This window comes from Panthera tigris, chromosome B1, assembly GCF_018350195.1.
Source record: "Panthera tigris isolate Pti1 chromosome B1, P.tigris_Pti1_mat1.1, whole genome shotgun sequence".
NCBI lineage: Eukaryota > Metazoa > Chordata > Mammalia > Carnivora > Felidae > Panthera > Panthera tigris.
In genome coordinates, this window is record NC_056663.1 from 203,266,487 (window position 1) to 203,285,272 (window position 18,786).

Genomic DNA, 18,786 nt, shown 5'->3' on the forward strand with positions numbered 1-18,786 from the left:
GAAGGGAGGCAGGCGCTGTAGGAACCTTACCCTCCCGTTTTTCCCGTTGCAGGCCAGGGTCTCAAGAAGTCCGTTTCCAGGGCTCCCAAGGGGGTGGGCCCAGCAGTTCTGGGCCTGCGGTTCTGGGGAGGGGGTTGTGGCCAGGGCCCTTGGGGTCAGCATGCAGGCACTCTAGATGTAGGGGCCCCCGTGGGAACACTGGTGGCCCAAGGGCGTGGGTCCTGGGTGAGGCCTCCAAGCGCAGGGGTCGGGGGTCATGGAGGGCCCGTGGAGCACGGACGGGGGGGAGGGGGAGGGTCGGAGAGCCGGAGGCGGCGCTGAAAGCGGCGGAAGTAAACTGCGCAGCGGGGAGGACTGACGGGGGCCAGCGGCGCCCGGCCGGTGCGGCGGCCGTGGGCCGAGACCGCAGCGTCAGCGCAGCCTCCCTTTCCGGGTTCCCGTTTCCCGCCAGCGCAGAGACCGCCCCCGCGGGGCCGACCAATCAGAGACCCGCCGCCTGCCCGCACCCCCTCCCCCCAGGAGCGCCCGCGTCGCGCGCGCGCCCCAATCTCCCGCCAAGACCCCCTTCCCCCGCCCGCGGAGGCGCGGCCGCCCCAATGCTAGGAGGGGGGCGACTTTTCTTCGGGCCTCTCCTCGTCCACTCGGACGGCGTCGGTCCGCCGCCTCCCCGAAGGCAACGTCGGGGCTGCGGGCCGGCGGCGCCCCGCCCGGGGTCGGGCAGCCCGCGGAGCGGGTTCTGCCGTCTGGACTCCCCCGCCCGCCCGGGCCCGATGGTCTCGCCCGACGCGGCGCGCGCGGGAGCTCGGAGGGGCGGGGCCGCCGGCGCATAAAGGCGGTTGGGGGCGGGGCGCGCGCGCAGAGCTTGTCAGCGCCGGCGCGGGAACGGTCGCGGCTGCCGGCCCCCGACCCCCCGCCCGAGGACGCAGCCCGGCGCCACAGCACCCCGCCGCTGCGCTCGATATGGCCTGCCGGCCGCGAAGCCCCTCCGGCTGCGGGAGCCGCCGCGACGGCGACGCCAGGTGAGGCGGGCCGCGCGTCCCGGGGCGTTCCGGGCGGGCCGGGGCGGGGCGGCGGGCGGGCGGCGGGGGGCTCGAGGCCGCTCCCTCCCCCCCCCCACCGACGCGGCCTCTCGTCCGCAGCCCGCCGGCCCCCGCGAGGTGGAGCCTCGGACGGAAGCGCAGAGCCGACGGGAGGCGCAGGAAGCCCGAGGACGCCGAGGGCCCCGCGAAGCCGCCGGGCGACTGCAGACCCGACAGGTGGGCCCGGGCCCCAGCGGGCTGCTTGAGGCTCCTGGGGTCCCCGTCCTGATTGGTTAAGGCGCCTGGGGGGACTCTGTCCTGACTGCCTAAGGTGCCCGGGGTCCCCCCGTCCCGACTGGTTAAGGCTCCTGGGTTCCCCGTCCTGGCTGCTTATGGCCCCTCGGGGTTACCGCCCTGATCCGCTCGTGGCGTCTGTGCCTCGCATTAGCTGATTATTTAAGGGGCTTGCGGTTTTGGACTCTGATCAATTAGGGTGCCCGGGGGGGGGTCACAGCTCTTTGAGTGGCCGCGCTGCCAAGTCCTACGACACTTGGGTAGCCACGGCGAGTGAGGGTCACTGCACCTGGCTAGTCACGTCACCTCTGGCGTAGCGCCTGACTAGTTCTAGTGAAGGCAGCTGTTTCCCCACACGTTTGGTTGAGGTGCCCGTATTTTCATTATCTGAGTGTGAAGCACCCTGTGTCACGTGACTGAGGTAGGTGACGTTCCCACAGGACCTCCGGTGATAAGTGTCAACAAAAACGGGTCTCAGCCTCAGCCGGCGAGCCTTCCTGTGTTTCAGGGACACTGGGAAGCTTTTAGCACGTTTCAGTGCAGCTGGTTAGGTGGGGTCTCAGAAGACTCAGCTTAGCGAAGTTGGGCGTCGCACCGCAGTGAAAACCGCGTAGGTGCCAGGCCACAGACCGAGATTTGAGTTCCAGATCCTTCTTGCTTTTTAAGTTTTACTTATTTGGAAAGTTTTTTTTTCTTTTAGTGTTTATTTATTTTTGAGACAGAGACAGAGCATGAATGGGGGAGGGGCAGAGAGAGAGGGAGACACAGAATCCGAAGCAGGCTCCAGGCTCTGAGCTGTCGGCACGGAACCCGAGGCGGGGCTAGAACTCACGAACCGTGAGATCATGACCTGAGCTAAAGTCGGCCGCTCAACCGACTGAGCCACCCAGGCGCCCCAAGTTTTATTTATTTTTGAGAGAGAGAGAGAGTGCATGTGAGTGCAGGTGGGGGAGGGGCAGAGACAGGGGAGGGGGACAGAGGATCTCTGCACTGACAGCAGAGAGCTCAACTCGGGGCTTGAACTCAAGACCTGCGAGATCATGACCTGAACCAGAGTCTGCACCTCTAGATTCCTCCTCCTCCTCCTCCTCCTCCTCCTCCTCCTCCTCCTCCTCCTCCTCCTCCTCCTCCTCTTTTTCTCGGGCACGTTTTTTATTCTCTGGAACATCAAATTCCTCCCTTCCTTCCTAGACCCTTCTTTTCATTCTGATGACTCCAGGTATTTTCTCTCTGAATGAGCCTTTGCTACAGCGTTCACGTGAGTTGTTTCTAGAGCGCGTTGTGTGCTGGGGAGGTTAGGACACCTCGGAAACCACGCTTTCATTTTCCTTGTGCTTGTACTCTGATGCGGGTGGCTCAGCTGGTCAGGGTATTTCAGAGGGACGGGGTGTGGGTGGAGACAGGGCAGGGACGAGGGCTAGGGTGCTCTTGAGAGGCCACAGGGAAGGAAGGCCTTTGTTGGGTTACCTCTGTGTGGTGACGGGACAAACCGGCCCACAAGGATCCGTGTGCCAAGGCTCCCCCCCCCCCCCCCCCCCGCCTCCGGGTGGGGATGCGTTTGGCCTGTTTGAAGCCTGAATGGAGGGGGACAAGGTGGGCGGGCTGTTAGGTTGAGGTGGAAGGGGATGGTGAAAAATAAAGATGGGGAGAAATATGTGGTTGACATTCTACTTTTTGAAATCAAAATTTATTAAAAAAATTTTTTTTGATGTTCGTTTTTGAGAGAGAGAGAGACCATGTAAGCAGGGGAGGAGCAGAGAGAGAGGGAGGGAGACATGGAATCCAAAGCAGGCTCCAGGCTCGGAGCTGTCAGCACAGAGCCCGACGTGGGGCTCGAACTCGTGAACTGTGAGATCGTGACCTGAGCTGATGTCGGACACTTAACCGACTGAGCCACCCAGGCGCCCCTCACGTTTGACTCTTTAAGGCAGGATTCCTGATGTTTGCTGGTGGGTTGGGTGCAGAGAGGGGTCTAGGATGACTCCGGCGTGAGCTGTGAACACCTTTGTTTCTTGTGGAACCATGTGCTGAGGTGAGGAGGTTGTGGGTAGAGCAGAGCTGGCATGGGGGGGAGTCCATAGTCAGGCCGAAGCTTCTCCCGTGAGCAAGAGAAGGTGTCGGGAAGGTATTGAGACCTGAGGGTGTGGATGGGGAGGCCACGCACGTTTTGCGTAAGTGTGAGTTCTATGCCTTTTAGAGACTTAGGACTAGAAGAGATACTTGGGAAGTGGTCTTGAGTGTGGGAGAGGCCCTGGACAGGGCCGGAGTGGATGTGAACAGAAGCTGTCAGACATCATTGAGGTCAGGGTCTGAGTCCTCCAGTGGTCTCCCATTTAGCTGAGGACGAGATGTTAAATCCTTGCGTTGCCTTAAAAGTCTTTGGTGTCCCTGTGGGTTCCCCTGTAGCTCATTAGCCACGTGGGCCTCCTTATTCATCTAACGTGGCAGAAATGCCCTTGTGTCTGCCGTTGGCAGTGCTTTTCTCCCCAGTCCGCCATGGTGAGGAGTGGGGAGTGCATACAGGTGCCTGCAGCAGATCTGTCGCGGGATGTGAGAAGTTCCTGTGGAGGGAGGTTAGCTTATTGTGTAAAATAGGCTTTGTTTTCTGTTCCAGCACCTTCCCAAAAAACGTTTTTGTTCTGAGATAGGATAGGTTGGTGACTATGACGTACTTAATCTGAAAAATAGGCTTGGAGTGCCTGGGTGGCTGAGTCGGTTAAGCATCCGACTTCGGCTCAGGTCATGATCTTGCCATTCGTGGGTTCGAGCCCCGCGTCGGGCTCTATGCTGACAGCTGGGAGCCTGGAGCCTGCTTTGGAGTCTATGTCTCCTCTCTCTGCGCCTCCCCCACTTGTGTTCTGTCTCTCTATCTCAAAAATAAATAAACGTCAAAAAAAATAAAAATAAAAAGAGGCTTCAGTTCTGCAAGAGGCATTTTCTTTTCTACAAAAATATGTGATGTAGCAAGAGGTCATTTGTAAGCGCCCTTTAAAAGTTCAGGAAACTGCCGTGGTGGAGACCTGAACCCCTTGATAGACTAGTGAGAAGTCCATGTCCAGCTCTGGACGGTCCCCCCATTGGATTCTTCTCTGTGTCTGGGATACGGTTACTGAGGCACATTAACTTTTGGTTCATTAATTTGACTTCAGACACTGCCACCCATTTTTAGATTCTGGAAATTTTCTTTTAGAAATCTAATTTTAGTTTTTCTAGGTGAGGAAACCGTAAGAGAATAAACGATAATTGCGCAAAGAGATTATTCATTTGTTACCGCAGTTGCGCTTCCGAAGCTCGCCGTTTGGTTTGCAGCTCAGGTACTGAAGGCTGCTTAGAGCTGCAGCTGCAGTTCGTGTCCAGCTTGGCTTCGCCCGTGGTGGCCAGTAGAAAAAGATCGGTTTATGTCTAATCTACAGATAATGGACATACCAGCAATTCTGACTGCCAGATTTCAAATTCCCTAATTTGACCAAAGATTTAACTTGGCCGAAGGTTTCCTTGATCTCCAGATAGAACTGAACCCCTAGTTTACGCTTAACCCAACTCTAGGGGGGGCACTGTTATCAGTGCGTTAAGTTCTTGTAGCGGGGACTCAGTTGCAAATTCTTACCCTCTTGTTTTAATTACGTGGTATATTCCGAATCATTACGCGCATCTGAAACTAACTAGTATGCGCCGTGTATTAAGTACCTTTCACGTGCTGGGCACTTTGCTTAGTATGAAGTATTACCTAAGGGTTTTTTAAAATGCTGAAAAGTAGCTTCTCATTTTACAAATAAAGGAAATTGTATTAGGTGCCGTTCTCAGGGCTGAACATGCCTTGTTGCCTTTGCCTTCCCCCCAGTAGACTTTTTCCTCCTGATTTAGCCAACACTGGCACATGGTAGGTGCCCAGAAGTTCGATAAATGAAGCCCAGAGAGGCTTTCAGTAAGTTGCCTAAACTCAGTGATCTAGTAAGTTATGGAGCAGAGATTGGCCCAGAGCCCTTTCCCTTGGCACCCTCCAAACAGCATGTGAACATTTCCTGACGTACTGTTTGAAAGGAGACGGAAAGTGTGTGCCATGGTTCACGTGTACGTTTTTATCTTATTGCAGTTTTACCACTCCCGAGGGCCCCAAACCCCGTTCTAGATGTTCAGACTGGGCAAGTGCAGTCGAAGAGGATGAGATGAGAACCAGAGTTAACAAGGAAATTGCAAGGTATACGTTGCAGACCGTTTGGAATGTTATTTATTGTGCTTTCAATTATGTGTTAAATCTGAGATGTGTCTTAGAATGATGATTTTTAAGAGTTTGGTCCCCATACCACAATGTTAGCAGTACCTGGGAACTTCTTAGGAATGCACATTCTCAGGCCCCAGCCCAGGCCTGCTGAATGGCAAACTCTGGGTGGGGTCCGGCCATGTCTTGAAGAAGCCCTCCAGATGAGGCTGCTCGCCAAAGTTTGAGGACCCCCGCCTTAGCGGCCATCCTTCCACCGTGATGTGCCCTGACCCACCACGTTGTGCTCTGCCACCCCAGCAAAGTGTGTTGTCTGACACCTGGCTCAGATACCGGCTTGGAAGTGGGAGAGCGCGGTGAGGGGTCCCCAACTGGGGGCCTCTAAACCCCTTGCAGTTGTACCCAAAATTCTTGTGTGTGTCCCAAGTTCTCACAAAGGCCAAGCCACTTCCTGTACTCATATGCACTCTTAAACACCGTTTATCTCTCTTGATTACAAATTCTGTCCCCCCCCCCATATATGCCATCCACCCCAGCTGAATGAATTTTGAGTTAAAATACTGTGGCTCATAATTAGCTGGAGAATGTTAAACTGAGTCCATTGGTTCTTAATTCTTATGAAAATGTGTCCTCTCTGCAGAGAAGCAGGGCCACATTGCCTGTTGCACGTCTGCAACAGAGAGGGAAACACAGAATCTGCAGCTTGATGGTATTTCTAGCTGCCTCCTTAAGAAAGGCACAGGCAGTGTGGGAGCTGGTTATGACCACACGTGTTGTGTGTGTGTTGGGGGGGCAATATACCTCTTGGAAAGGTGAGCCGGAAGTTAACAGGTATGGCTCCAGTGTTTTGTTTCAGAAAAAAAAAAAAAAAAAGATTTAATGTTTATTTATTTTAGACAGAGAGACAGAGATAGAGCATGAGTGGGGGAGGGGCAGAGAGAGAGGGAGACACAGAATCCGAAGCAGGCTCCAGGCTCCGAGCTGTCAGCCCAGAGCCTGACTTGGGACTCGAACCCATGAACTGAGCCAAAGTCGGACGCTTAATGGATTGAGCCATCCAGGTGCCCCTCCAGTGTTTTGAATTAGTTGTTTTATTGACGTAGATCTCGATTTTCCCAACTGTAGAGCTGGGATGTTTGATTTGGTCTGTGTAGTTTCTGTGCGATGCTCCTGAGGTTTATAACAGCTGTCATGGCCTCACCTGTGTGTGTCCTGACCCCCCCCTTCTCCCCTTGCCAGGGACTGTCCGCGGCTCTTGTGCTATGTGTGGAGATCCTGGTCTGTCTGGACACTCCTTTGGTGGCTCCTTCTCCTCAGTTGTCTCACAGGCCTGCCTCTGAAAGTTGTTCTGCTTTGCAGAACAGGCCTGCTCAGTTTTGGGCCACTCTGTTCCTGGATCACACCTTTCCTGATGGAAGGCTGCTGCTTTAGTAAGGCCTGGGTGGTCTGAGTTGCCGATGGTGGTGGCCCGCTGTACGTTTTACCAGAATTTAACTCACTGTGCTCTCAAGAGGGTAACACATACCACACACCAGCTCTCTGAAAATTGGAAAGTGAGTTTTAGTCCTACCTGAAGCCAGTCTTTTTCAACTAGAGTCACAGAGAGTGAAGCCCTGGGGAAAGTGATCCGAGGGCCTCCTCTCCGTGTTGTCACAGGCTGGCATAGAATTGATGTTTCCTGGGTTCACAGGAAGTCAACTCATTCATTACTGCCAGTGCCCAAACTGCTGGATGCCTCAGCAAACTTGGGGGTGGGGATTTTGGAAGGAGATGCAGTGATGACATACTTCAGACAAATGAGCTTCTGGTTTGAGGTGGTTCGTGGTTTCAGTGGCAGATTGTGTACAGTCCTTGGGCCGACATACCTGGGCAGAGCTGGGGCTTGGTAGTTGTTGTGATGATAGAAGTCAAATGCCTGGTGAAGTTTGCAGGGGACACAACGGGGGTGGTGGTGCCATTCTCCTTCCAGGTATAGGAGGAGGTTTGCGGGACTCAGGCACACGCGTCTTGTTAGTAACTAATTAGTTGTGGTATTAGAAGTTAACTTTTTATTTCAACTTTTGTTTATTTTCTTTGAAACTGGGCTTTTACGACTTAACCTGAAACTGTTAGGGACTTTATTTGGTTCAGAGAACCTCTGCCTTATTATATGTGGTGGTGCCCAAGGGCATTGAGGCAGCTGCTCATAGAGCCTGGTTGCCCTAAGCACTTGGTGCGATCTTGGTGTATAACTTATCTTCTTATGAGAGAAGATGACTGAGGCAGATTGAAAATAAGCCACCCAGGGGCTCCTGGGGGGCTCAGTCGGTTGAGCGTCCGACTTCAGCTCAGGTCACCATCTCGCGGTCCGTGAGTTCGAGCCCCGTGTCGGGCTCGTCGGGCTCTGTGCTGACAGCTTGGAGCCTGGAACCTGCTTCGGATTCTGTGTCTCCCCCTCTCTCTGCCCCTCCCCCATTCATGCTCTGTCTCTGTCTCAAAAATAAATAAAACTTCAAAAAAAAAAAAAAAATAAGCCACCCAACTGTGCTGTTACCTGTACTCATTAATCCAGACTACACTGCTCAGGAAGAAGACCTTATTCTTGGGGGCTGTTTCAGTTCTAAAAGCATTGTATTCAGTTAATTCAGTTATGCCTTAAAATCAGTGATGTTTATTTTGCTTTCAGATATAAAAGAAAACTCCTCATAAATGACTTTGGGAGAGAGAGAAAGTCCTCGTCGGGAAGGTAAATGCCACGTAAAGGTTTCTTTTTTAATTTGATGGGCCTGCAGTCTGTTAGTAGAAACAACTGTGCATGAGGTGCTGGGTGTCTCAGTGGCATGTACTGGGTTAGTCCTTTCCTCACTGCGTTGGAAGCTGTACCAATTGTGTAGTAAATTCCCACACACACAAAGATTTCTAGACTGTTTAAGATTAACATGGTTTAGAATCCAGAGGACAGATGTTCTTTCATGGTTGTGTTTCGCCGTTTTCTTACGTAGTGATCTTAAGGTGTGTTCTGTTCCTTGCCTCTTCAGTTCTGATTCGAAGGAGTCGGGGTCCGCAGCACCAGCTGACTTAGAGACCGATGAAAGCGTGCTCATGAGAAGGCAGAAACAGATCAACTACGGAAAGAATACCATCGCCTATGACCGCTATATTAAAGAAGTCCCAAGGTAGTCCTGTCTCACTGGCACATCCTGATGGAGCACGGGGCTTTGCAGCCTGGATGGTTACTTCAGGGGTGAATCTGAGTCTGGGCGTAGCTCACGTCTGCTGAGGACCATTGAACAACTGAGGCACTTACATGAGTGAAGAGGCACGGATGGGATCCCCGGGGACTTGAAGATAAGAAAATACGCTGTATAGTTCAGGGTGTTGGCAGACATTTCAGGTCTTACTTCACGTCAGACTTCTAGTGGTCTTATAAACGTAAAGCTATTAACATGCACGATGGGGGAGAAAGTAAAGTTCGGGTTGCAGGTTGTGGAGATGTTACTGGGGGAAAACATGAGCGTTGCCTCGTTTTGTCCAAGCAGCACGCCCTTCCTACCCTGCTCCCTCACACGCAGGTTGCAAAGCTTAGAGCGTCGATTTCTCAGTGGGACTAGGCTTCAGATGTACTTTTTTGGAGCACACGTCGCAGAAGAATAGTAGAATCGAAGGGGCGGTGCTGTTGTATACGTTAGTTTTGCTCATTTTATAGAGTCTCCGTTGATCTGTATTTTTTTGGTAACTCAACTCATAGTTGGGCTAATGTTGAAGCTGATGTGGGCAGAGTGTGTGTCGGAATAACCGCCCTGTTTCCTGCAGACACCTTCGCCAACCTGGCATCCATCCCAAGACCCCCAACAAGTTCAAGAAGTATAGTCGGCGATCGTGGGACCAGCAGATCAAACTCTGGAAGGTGGCGCTGCATTTTTGGGATCCTCCACCTGAAGAAGGATGTGATCTGCAAGAAATGTGTGTCTTTATTGCACTCTTGGCCTCTGTTTCTGCGACGTGTGCGGTGACCGATACCGCTTGATCGCCTGTGTGGCACGCTGGCCTCGTACTAAGTGCCCCTGGAAGTTTTCTGAGAGCAGGGTAGCCCGCTGCCCCGGCCTCGTGTCTGTTTTCCCCACACACACGTGTGTGCCGTTGCGTGGCTGCACAGGTGGTGGAGGGAAGAGTACGCTTCCTGGATTTACTTTTTGTAGCTAGAGAAAGTAGAGCTTGGTGATAAACCTAGTAATATGTGGGCTGTGGTCTATTAAGTTTTAAACTCAACGTTCTGAAAGGTATTTGAGTAACTTATGTTGAACTATGAAAATAAAAGGTCTCTTTTAGTCCAGGAAACCTTTTATCTTTTTCCTGTTGATTTTCTTTCTTTTTTTCTTTTTAAATGTTTATTTCTGAGACAGAGCACGAGTGGGGAAGGGGCAGAGAGAGAGAGACACACACAGAATCCGAAGCAGGCTCCAGGCTCTGAGGTGTCAGTACAGAGCCCGATGTGGGGCTCGAACTCAAAAACCGTCACCTGAGCCGAAGTCTGTCGCTCAAGCGACTGAGCCCTGCCCCAGGTGCCCTGTCCCTGTGGATTTTTAAACTGGAGCCTAGTTGGAGAGGCCTGAGGCCTGGGGTTTTGCCCTAGGGTTGTGTCTAGGGTTAGGGTTGGCTGTTGGACAGGGAGCTGGAGAGAATGGTCTTGTACTTGTGCCCTCTTGGAGCACCTCTTCTCAGCTCCCTCCTGACCTGAGCCTCTCCCTTCCTCAGAAACAGATTCGTTCATTTAGCAAACACTAGAGTTTTTGCTTTGTGCTGGGGAAATTAATAAACTCGTGTCTGAAATGATTTTTTAAGGTTTTAAGTGCTCTCTGGACTCCATGTGGGGCTCAAACTCAGAAGTCTTCCGCTGCTCCGGCTGAGCCAGCCAGGAGTCCCCGAGATAATTTCTAACATGGCTTTACAGAGTTAGTCTCACAGATGTCATCCTGTCATACAATTTTTCCCACTGTGTCGCTGTTGTTCTGTGCTCTTTATGAGTGGAAAATTGGAAACATTAGTGATGGTCTGCTGTATGGTTTGTTCTGGTGTGCACCTGCCCCCACTGCCTCCCCACATTGGGCGTATTATTGCTGCTTCTGCCTGGTAGGATGCCCTTGGGGGTGTAAACAGTTGCACCGTAGTTGAGAGCGGGCAGGTTGTGTGCTCTGAGCCAGGTGGATGTCTCCGCTTGCAGTAACTGTAGCCAGCTCTCCCTGTGCTGGTTGACTGGGCAGTACTGGGGCAGGGAGGGTTCATTGAAAACCGTTTCGATGCTTTCAGGAGCAGAGGAGACACGAGTGACCATTGTCAGAGGGCAGCATGGTGTTGATTGTGCTTGTGTTTAGTGAGCAGCCTTGGAGCACCTTCCTGCATCATGTGTCTCCTGGCTTTGGTGACTTACTTACCTGTTTGATTTCACTTCGCAGACATCCTGTGGACCTCGGGGAAATGGAGACTGAATCCGCAGAAAGCAGCTCTGAATCCCAGACAAGCTCTCAGGATAACTTTGTAAGTACCTTTTCTTGGTTTCCAGTTAATTGTTGACAATGTGTGCCACTTTGTAAACTGACATTGAGGCCAGAGTTTGATTTTGCTGCTTATGAGTAAGGGGCTCCTTATCCCTTTCTCCTGTTGTCATCAGAGTATCAGATTGAGTGGAGTCCCTCTGTATTGGCCTTAATCTAGGTTTTTGGTTTGATCCACCTAGTTAGTCCTACCATTTTCATTTTACTTATTCAATTAATTAATTAATTTGAAGTTTATTGCTTCTCGGCCTTTTGGCTAAGATAAGTGTAAAGTTTATTTTGAGAGAGAGCACACGCATGTGTGGAGAAGCGGCAGAGAGAGAGGGAGACAGAATCCCAAGCAGGCTCCGTGCTGTCATCACAGAGCCCGACACAGGGCTCGATCCCAGGAACTGTGAGATCATGACTTAAACCAAAGCCAAGAGTTGGGTGTTCAACCGACAGAGCCACTCAGGTGCCCCCACCATTTTCAGTTTAAAAGTAAAAAGCCTTGGCCACCCGGGTGGCTTCATTCTCGGTTAAGTGGTTAAGCATCCGGCTCTTGATTTCGGTTCGGGTCATGATCTCACAGTTCCTGGGATCGAGTGCCGCCTTGGGCTCTGTGCTGACAGTGCTGTGCCCGCTTGGGATTCTCTCTGTCTCTTTCTCTCTCAAAATGAAAATAAGCTTTAAGAAGAAAAATGTAAGGCTTTTTTCCCTTTGGTTCCAGTGCTTACGTAGGTCTCGTCACAGGAATTAATTTTAAGCTGTATACAGTTTGTGCTGGTGATTTGTTAGTACAAGAACCGTTTGCTAATTGTTATAAAATAAAGGTGTGTTTTGGGCCTAGGGTTTCCCCCATATTTGCCAATTTTTAAAAACGGTGTGTTTTTGGAGAAAAAAACTACAAAGATTAAAAGCAATATATAAAATTATCTCAGCTGTCAGTTGGGTAGTATTGATTGGGTAGCTGTTGGTTGGGTACATGTTCTTCCAGACTTTTCTGCGTGTGTACAAGCAGATATATACATGAGCAGTTATGCTTTACGTGAGGTCATCCTGTGTGAGGTCGTCCTGCACTGTTTGAACAGTTCAGAAGCCTATAAAATAAACGTGCATAGTTGCCTTTTTCCCCTTCATCTGTGTCACCTCCTTGGTAAGCCCAGCATAGGTCCATCCCGTCTTGTGGACCCTCTGTTGACCCACTCTTTGTGACCGTGAGGTGAGCAATAAGACAAATGTCAAACAATAGAAGACTAGCAAAGTTATGTTTCTGTCATAAGGTTTTTGAAGACTAATGCGGGAAATTGTTGAGATAAGTAAAAACAGGTTTTTTAATGGTAGAATGATCCCAGTTTTATGGATATTTATTCACACGTATGCAGGACTAAAAAGGAACCCATGAAAATGTCAGCTGGTGGTATCCTTAGTTTGGATGAAGAGGAACCCTTGTCCCAGCTCAAGAAACAGATTCTGAACATGCCACCTGCCAAATCAGAAGTTAGAGGGAGATGGCTCAGGCCCAGGGGACAAGGGGAGGGGGGGCCAGACCACAAAGATCAGAGGCAGGGGTCCTCCTGGTGGGAGGTCCTGGGGGGTCCAGGAGGAGGTGGTTCAGAGATGGCTGGGTTTGCTAAAGGAAGAGAAGCCTGGCTGAGTACCTTATTTCATGCTGTGAACACCCAGAACTGTGTGTATCCCTTACCCGCTCTACCAAGTGTGGACACAGCCACGGTGTCACTGTGCTCAGGAAATGCCATGTTGACAGAACACTGTCTCATCAGCATCCACAGTTGGGTTTTCTGGTTGCCCTGATGATGTCCTTATTGTAAGTTGTTTGTTTTTGTTTTTTTTAAATCCACAGTTGAATCAAGGGCTACTTGTCTGAATTGCCATTTCTTACATGTTCTTTAACTTAGAATAGTCTTCCTGCCTTTTCCCCCATGACCTTGGCTTTTTGGGGCGATTCAGGCTAGTTTTTATAATGCGGAATTCCTCATTGGGGAGTTCTGTTTCTTTAAGAACTAGATTCAGATTGAACCCTTTAGGCAAGAATATGACCATGGTGGGGGGTGTACCCAGGCTCCCCCCCAAAATAACTTTTTGTTTTAACTTTCATTTATAACTTTGGTTTAAGTTGGATGAAACATTGGACTTCAGTGGGTTTAAATGCCCTAAACTGTAAACTCTAAGGTTTGATTGTATGACCTTGTAATTAAACTTTTTTAACGAAAAAAGCAACGCCTGTTTATTGAAGCAGTTCAGAAATGCATTACACACCATTACCAAATCCTGCCTTGAGAGCCACTGTTTGCATTTTGTCTAGCTTTTCAGCATCTGTTCTGTGCTTGTAAAAGATGCACGTGGGTGTTCATATCTGGACTTTTTGTTTTACACAGTGCCTCGCGTATGGTACGTAACGGTCCCTTTGGCAGCGCAGTTATTAGAGTGAGCAAAGGCAAAGAGCTTGACGTGCGTTTTCTCTCACTTGATTCCCAAATGTGGGTGTAGGAAGTGGCCCCCGTGTTGGGGGTGAGGTGGGCTGGAGAAGGAGCAGCCAGGACAGATCCTCCTTGGCCGGTGAGCACGTGCCCTGCGGTTTGGTGCGATTCGGCGTCACAAGGCACGGTGCGTGGGTGATGGTAGGCTGAGTCCACTCTGCGGCCCCCTAGGGGTCAAAGGGCCGGGGCTCGGACGCCTTAAAGGTGTCAGCTTTTAGTCAGCCTCTGGTGGGGGTTGCTTAGCGGGTAGGGATTTGACAAATCCACCTCCAAGAAAGTGTGATGTTGCCCGTGAATTTGAAGTAGGTGATGGTTTGAATTCTCTCTCCCAAGCATCCTAGCGCGCATGGACTTTCGGCCTCCGGGGCCGTGGGCTCAGGAGGAGGCAGGCACCTCCTGCCTTGGGGCGCACAGCTTTGGGTTTGGGGCCAGCAGCAGCGAGTCCCACGTGTCTTGGGGGCTAGCCGTGACCGTGCTCCTGTTTTCTAGGATGTGTACTCTGGCACACCCACTAAAGTCAGGCACGTGGACTGCGGAGTGGAGGACGAATTTGACTTGGAAGCTTGTTTAACGGAGCCCTTGAAAGATTTCTCAGCCATGAGCTAACTGGTGCCACCTAGAGGCCACTGGGAGCGAGAGTTGCCTCTGCCCGGCAGGTTGGGGACCGGCCAAGCATGTGTCCTGCATTTGTAACCGGATGGCTTCTGTTCATAGTTCATTATCACATTAGCTCATGGTGAACTGTTATTCTTGCCTTATTTTCTTAAGAAGCGTTAATTTTATGTATAGCGAGTGTATTTTGCATGTTTTAAATTGTAAATGAAACTAAATCCAAGGAAAATTGAACTTGAAAACTTAATTGCTTAATCTCTGCCATTCTCCAAGTTAACCTGACAAACATACTTTTAACTGGTTCTCCACCAGTAAGTTAGACACCCGGTCTCCCCTCGTCAGGTGGCTGGTTTGGGTTTAACCACACGCTCACAGGACCAGTCTCATGGCAGCTCTCTTTTCCGGTAGCTGACTGAGTGTTCTCATAATTGGATAACTTGAATATCGTTACGGAAACTTAAATTTTGGGTCTTTTGTCAGTATGTCAAGGTGTGTTTTTTTGCCTCATCCACAGCACTGAATAGTCAAAGTTAGTGAATTGAGCCGTTAAGTTAATGGATTTTATGTAAGTTATACAGTCTTAATTTGGTACTTGTAAATAGCACTAGGGAGGCCTTCCACCCGTAACACTCCAAGAGTAAGGCTGCCAGCAGAGGGGCTTAGAATGGATGTTTTTTTACAATCAGTTAATTCACCATGTAAAGTTGCTGTAAATGATAATGTGTACAGATTTTCTGTTCAAATACTCAATTGTAAACTTCTTGTTAAGACTGTTATGTTTCTATTGCTTTTGTATGGAACGATATTGCAAAAATAAAAAGAAAAGAACCTTCTTTAGCTGATTTATTGCCAGCTAGGCGCCTGCTGAGGTAATTCCCACGTTTGGAGGGTCTAAGTATCTCCTTGTCACGTGACGCTGGGGGGCGGCACATGGGGGTGAAGGAAGCCTGACCCAGGATCCGGAAACTACCCGGTGAGGACGGGACCTCATGGGTTTGGAGCTCTTGGGGCATCTCTGTTAGGCTGGAACCATCCAGACCTGACGCGGCAGGGCCCGGCCGCGTTTGGCGTGTGACCGGTGGATGTGCAGAGAAGCTGGGGGACGGACCCAGGTTGGACGCTTACGGGGCATCTGGGGTGTCGCGGCCTTTCCCTCTTTCCGAGACAGACCCAGGCTGCACGTTCTACCCTGGAGCGGAGCGGGCCATGGACCTAGGTTTTGAGGGGTGCCCCCCCACCCCACCGCATGTACTTGGTACCCGTACACTTGAAACCCTGGAAAATCTGTCTACGGACCTTGCTGTTCGGCCACGGCCACGTGCCCTAAGGATGGCCCCTCAGAAGTGATGCTGAACTTGCCTCAGGCCAAGGGGGGGTTTTGGCAACTTTGTTCACGGTCTTTCAAAAGGGCAGGAGGCCCTCTTCGTGCCCTTTGTTGAGCCCGTGCCGTGTGTCAGTCCTGGTAGACACTGGAGATGTGCAGGAGACGGGGTGCTCCACAGTCTGCGCTCACGCTCCCGTGGGGACAGAAGATAGCCAATACGGAGTCGGGTTAAGGGGTGAGTGGAGACGGGCAGGGGGCAGGGGGACGCCCGGGAGGCGGGAGGTTGCCATTTTTTTCAGGCTGGGTGAGAGATGCCCGACAAGGTGGCGTGTGAACAGATGTGCTCTCCGGGAGGAACGTCCACCCCAGGAGGCAGCAGACGCAAAGGCCCTGAGGTAGGAGTTTGGTGTACAGACCGTTAGCAAAATCCTCACGTGTGGGACAGAGTTTGTAGCTGGTCAGGAGCTGGCGGGACTTTGGGGAGGAAAGTTCTGGGGGCCGCCTCGGGCTGCGGGGAGACCCAGTGGGGGTGGGTGGGAAGAGGTGAGAATGTTAGGGACCGGAGCCGAGTGGGTCCTGGCCATGTGGCGGCAGTTCAGCGTGGGGGTGGAAGATGACGGACCGGCTGGTCCGGACAGGATTTCGAGGCGGTGCCGAGGGCACCTCTGCGTCCTGCCGCCGAGGCTGGAAGGCAGGGGTGGAGCAGGAAGCCGGTGACGGGGCTTGCGTGCACGGGAGCGGCACCCCTTGGCCGCCTCGCCCTCCGCCTTCCCGGTGGCACGCGGGGCTGACGTTCAGAAGTGGCTTTCGAGCAGACGTCGGCGCGGGGCGGCCGGGAAGGGCGGGTCTGTGACGAAGCCGTGGGCGTGCGGCGTGAGACCGCCGAACGGTAGGACCGAGGCGCTCCGGAGCTGTCCCTCTGCAGACCCCCGAGACCCGGGGGGCTTGTTTTGGGGAGGCCTGCGCTTGTGGCTCTTGTGTGAGGAATCGTACCCCAAGAGGTTTCCCCGGGGACCCGGAGAGCTTTTGGGAGAATTGGGTTGTTAGAAAGCCGTGAGTTTGGACTGAGAGGCACGGGCAGCAGGAAATGGAAAGGGGCCTTTGGAGCCTCCCGAGTCACCTGGCAGGAAGCGGGCGGAGGAAGGCTCACGGCTGCAAAGAACACACGCTGCCTTCTGTGGAAAAGCGAGAATTCACAGGGTGGACCCGGCAGCCCAGACGCAGAGCCGGGACGCGTGGAGACCCCCTGACGGAGCGGGAGCCGCATGGCTGGTGGCGCCCGTGTCTCCACCCGCTCCGGACGGGTCCAGCCCGGCCCGCTGCTGTGCGGCGTGTGTGGTGGGGGCCGGGGACGGACGGCAGATCCGACGTCTCTCTAGCTCGGAGGCCCTCAGACTGAGAGCCCCTCTCGGGGAGGAGATTCGGGCCTTTGTTTGGGCTGGCGTGGGAGGAGGCGACTTGGAGGCCTTGAGGGGACTGTCCCTAACCTGTGGCCACAGGGTGACGGAAGTGGCCTTAAACGAGGGCGAGGAGGCCGGTTGGCTGGAGCCGGGGTGTGGCACACGTAGACTTGGGGCGTTACTCTTGAGTGAGGGGGGCAGCAGGGGACGTGCCCTCTGATTTAGGTTCTAGAAGAATCATTTTGACTGCTAGCTTTTGCTTTGCATTTGAATTCTTGGAGTGCCCTTAAGCGGCAGGGAAGTCACCTTTCAGGCTTTAGTTCTTGCCTTTTAATGCTGTTAACATAATCTAGTATTTTCTGTACGAGGTTACAAATAACCACCGGCTAGAATTGAGTCGTCTTTATTCTTGACTCTTGTACATCGAACCTAGAAGTGTCAGAACTAAATTAAGTTTGTCTGCCATGATTAATTCCAGGCTGATGGCTATCTCGTTCCCATTGGTGACTCATTTCCCTATCTCCCCACGCAGAGATGGGGTCCGCTTATCAGGGCTGTCATCCTCTGTCCCCAACTTACTTTTTTCCTGCATTGTGAACCATTCTTGCTTCTTGCTGGTCTATCTGGATCCTTTCCCTTTGGTAGGAAGACCTCGCCGGAGCCCCTCGGGTGAGTCCGCAGTCTGCCTGAACCAAAAGCCTGCGCTTCTGGCTTTCTGGACCCATGCGGGTGGATCCTCTGGTCAATGGAGTGGTTACAGGGTCTTTTTATTCCAGGTTAGCAAATCTGAAAAGTCTGCTAGGCAAAGTCCTGTCACAGTACTTGGCAAACTGAAAATGCCTTGGCAAGTTAATAGTTGAGCTGCCCTCTTTGAACCTGGATTGGCTGGGTGGGAGGAAGTGCGCCTTTTTAAAAAAGTTGTTTTAATGTTTATTTTTGAGAGAGAGAGTGTGGGTGGGGGAGGGTCAGAGAGAGGGAGACACAGACTCTGAAGAGGGCTCCGGGCTCTGAGCTGTCGGCACAGATCCCGACACGGGGCTCGAACCCACGAACCGCTAGATCGTGACCCGAGTTGAGAGCAAGAGTTGGGTGCTTCACCGACTGGAGCCACCCAGGCGCCCCACCTTTTTGATCCTGAAGCCTGCAGATTTTATTCAAGGGTGGTTTTTGTACGTGTGCCTGCATGCGTGTGTATGTGGTTTCGTGCTGCGTTGTGGCCGTCTTGTTTGCTTTCTAACGTGTAGGCCTCGCTTGGACCTCCGCCACCTCATAAAACTCCCATTTCAAAGACGCGTACGAAATTTTCCGGGAAAATAATCCCCTCAGTGTAGTACAGGGAGCCAGCTCCCCAGATAGCGGCACTAAGGGCTTTGGTGGCTGGAGCTGCAACAGAGGCACCGACTGTGTACGTGTCCTCAGCTCTCCGCCTGGCCTGGCCCGTTGGGGGCCGTTCGGTGTGTGCAGTGGGGGCGGGGCGCACACCTGCCACCCAGTCCCAGCTCTGGCTTTTCCAGCTGTGGGGCGGGGCCTTCATGCCCCCATCTATAGACCTGGGGTGACAGCGCCTACCTCGTAGGATGTCTCTAAGGATTAGAGGAGCCAGCGGGTGCCGCATGTTTAAGAACCTGCTGTGGTTGCCGAGGGACCCGTTCAGCGCATGCCCGTAGCCCCGCACGTTGGCTCATTCCTTCACTACCAGTCAGAGCGAGGATGGTCATCAGGCAGGCACTCAGGAAGAGGGATGTCGATTACAGAGACGTGCTAGCCCTTTCTTGGAGGCCGAGAGGTGGTCGCATGTGCCCAGGGAGGGGTCCTGGAGCTACTCCCTCAAGAATGCCAGGCCACGTGAGCAGCGAGTGGCATTTCGCCCGGTGGCCCTGAATGTGATTTTGAGAGTGGTTTTCAGT

General features: G+C 52.4%; 1 protein-coding gene across 9 annotated transcripts in view; it reads left to right on the forward strand.

The window, feature by feature from the left end:
• Window positions 1-855: 855 nt before the first annotated feature.
• LOC102960084 (stem-loop binding protein) overlaps window positions 856-18,786 on the forward strand; it is a 74,095-nt gene continuing 56,164 nt past the window's right edge. For 3 of the 9 annotated variants that reach the window (XM_042985160.1, XM_042985161.1, XM_042985162.1), the window contains exons 1-7: window positions 857-1,019; window positions 1,140-1,256; window positions 5,407-5,511; window positions 8,198-8,257; window positions 8,550-8,687; window positions 9,325-9,474; window positions 10,965-11,046. In XM_042985160.1, coding sequence (XP_042841094.1) covers window positions 961-1,019; window positions 1,140-1,256; window positions 5,407-5,511; window positions 8,198-8,257; window positions 8,550-8,687; window positions 9,325-9,474; window positions 10,965-11,046 — 711 coding nt within the window. In that variant the 5' untranslated portion in view covers window positions 857-960. Of the gene's footprint in view, window positions 1,020-1,139; window positions 1,257-5,406; window positions 5,512-8,197; window positions 8,258-8,549; window positions 8,688-9,324; window positions 9,475-10,964; window positions 11,047-12,427; window positions 14,011-14,032; window positions 14,989-18,786 lie in introns of those variants that run through there. The other 6 variants (XM_042985167.1, XM_042985163.1, XM_042985158.1 and 3 more) reach the window with 6 other exon arrangements.